The 1,719-nt window shown below is 44.6% G+C and overlaps 1 protein-coding gene across 1 annotated transcript; it reads right to left on the reverse strand.

The window, feature by feature from the left end:
* Positions 1-203: 203 nt before the first annotated feature.
* On the reverse strand, positions 204-1,199 carry TAAR1 (trace amine associated receptor 1; the record flags this gene model as incomplete). The annotated part of the gene is made up of 1 exon (XM_080929347.1): positions 204-1,199. The coding sequence occupies one exon, from the start codon at positions 1,197-1,199 to the stop codon at positions 204-206; it is 996 nt and encodes a 331-aa protein (XP_080785473.1).
* Between the last annotated feature and the right edge of the window lie 520 nt (positions 1,200-1,719).

A 1,719-nucleotide genomic window follows, 5' to 3' on the forward strand; every position in this document is an offset into this window, starting at 1 on the left:
TTTTTGTTTAGTTTATGTGCATGAATACACTGTAGCTGTCCTCAGACACACCGAAAGAGAGCATCAGATCCCATCACAGAGGTTGTGAGCTACCATCGGGTTGCTGAGCATTGAACTCAGTTCTCTTAACTGCTGCGCTATCTCTAACCCCTATCACCACCTGCCTTTAAGAACTGTAAAATATACTTGTTTCGTGGATTTCCTTACAAAAATAACTGAGACCTAGATGAATGTTTTTGGAAAATTTTCCCGAAGAGAACCATTTTCAACGCTCTTCTGAACCAGGGATAGAAAAAGGCATAAACCATCGGGTTGAAGGCCGAATTCAGGTACCCGAACCAGTTCAGTGCGTCATTCAGCGTGGGTGGGATAACATAGCCCAGGAAGGGGTCCAGGACCGTGCAGAAAAAGAACGGGCACCAGCACACGAGGAAAACACCCACCATGATCCCTAAGGTCTTTGCAGCTTTTGCTTCCTTGCTTTGTGGAGCTCTGCTTTCCCCTTCCAGTGCGACTTGAGGATTTGTATGATTAATTGACCTTGCTTGTCCTTTAGCTATGAGATAGATCCTATAGTAAACAAATAACATGACGGACGCAGGTATATAGAAAGACGTCGTGAACGCCAGTACCCCAGATACTTTACTGAAGAAGGGAGAACAGCCGCCTAGGTAGTCGACCTGACTGCGATACAGTTCTTCAACTCCTAAGTTCAGCTCCAGGAAGATCAACCCAAATGCAAAAACTGCGGGAAGGCCCCAGCTAAGGAAGATCATCAGGAAAACAGCGGAGAGACTGATCTTGGCTTTGTATCTCAAAGGATCGCACACAGCATAGTAGCGGTCAATGGAAATGAAGGCTAGGTGGAAAATGGATGCCGAGCTCAGCATGATATCGGTGCTGGAGTGAACTTTACAAAAGGTTTCCCCAAAATACCAACAGTGCTCAACGGTTCTCACCATGCTATAGGGCATTACCAGACAGCCCAGCAGAAAGTCGACAAAGGCCATGGAATGAAGGAGCCAATTTGTGGGTGTGTGAAGTTGCTTGAAGTGGGTTATAGAAATCATTACTATGAAGTTGCCAACCAGAGTGGCCAGAATTATGAGAGACATTAAGCTGTACAGGGAAGCTCGGACATCCCTTGACAAGTTGCTGTTTGTGTGGGAAGTATTTGTGTTACCGTGGCAAAGGTGCATCACTGCAGAGGACTGTAACGGGCTGCTCTCTCCCTTTGGCTGCTGAGCAATACGTCTCCAGAACACAGTCAGGTTGGAATTCCACTTCCTTTCATTTTTATGGACACGTGTACCTGACCCTGAAACCTGAGAGGAGAGAAAAGAAGAGAAACAAGGAAGAAAGAAGTCAGCAACCAACTCAGTTGTTGGTACCATATTTCCACGTTCTTGGTGAAGAGTATCTGCTTTGGCAATTTTATTACGAGGTCAATGTTATGCTTCAGTTTAAAGCACGTTTAATACCTAGTTGGAGCTGGACATTGTGCTGCAATATAAAGCTCGGAATAAAATAAAGTCATCACATAAAACCTCCACGTTCATAAGCCAAAGAAACTCAAGTGACGATTATCCTGTATTTCCATCAAGGGGAACAGACTTTGTCTGAAGGAAGACAGAATCTAGTTGGAAGGCTGACATTTTACATGTCAGATTTACTTGGCAGAAGATAGATTTAAAGTAGCCTTTAGTATGTCCTGGGAGA

The sequence above is a fragment of the Micromys minutus genome, assembly GCF_963924665.1.
Source record: "Micromys minutus genome assembly, chromosome: 15".
Classification (NCBI taxonomy): domain Eukaryota; kingdom Metazoa; phylum Chordata; class Mammalia; order Rodentia; family Muridae; genus Micromys; species Micromys minutus.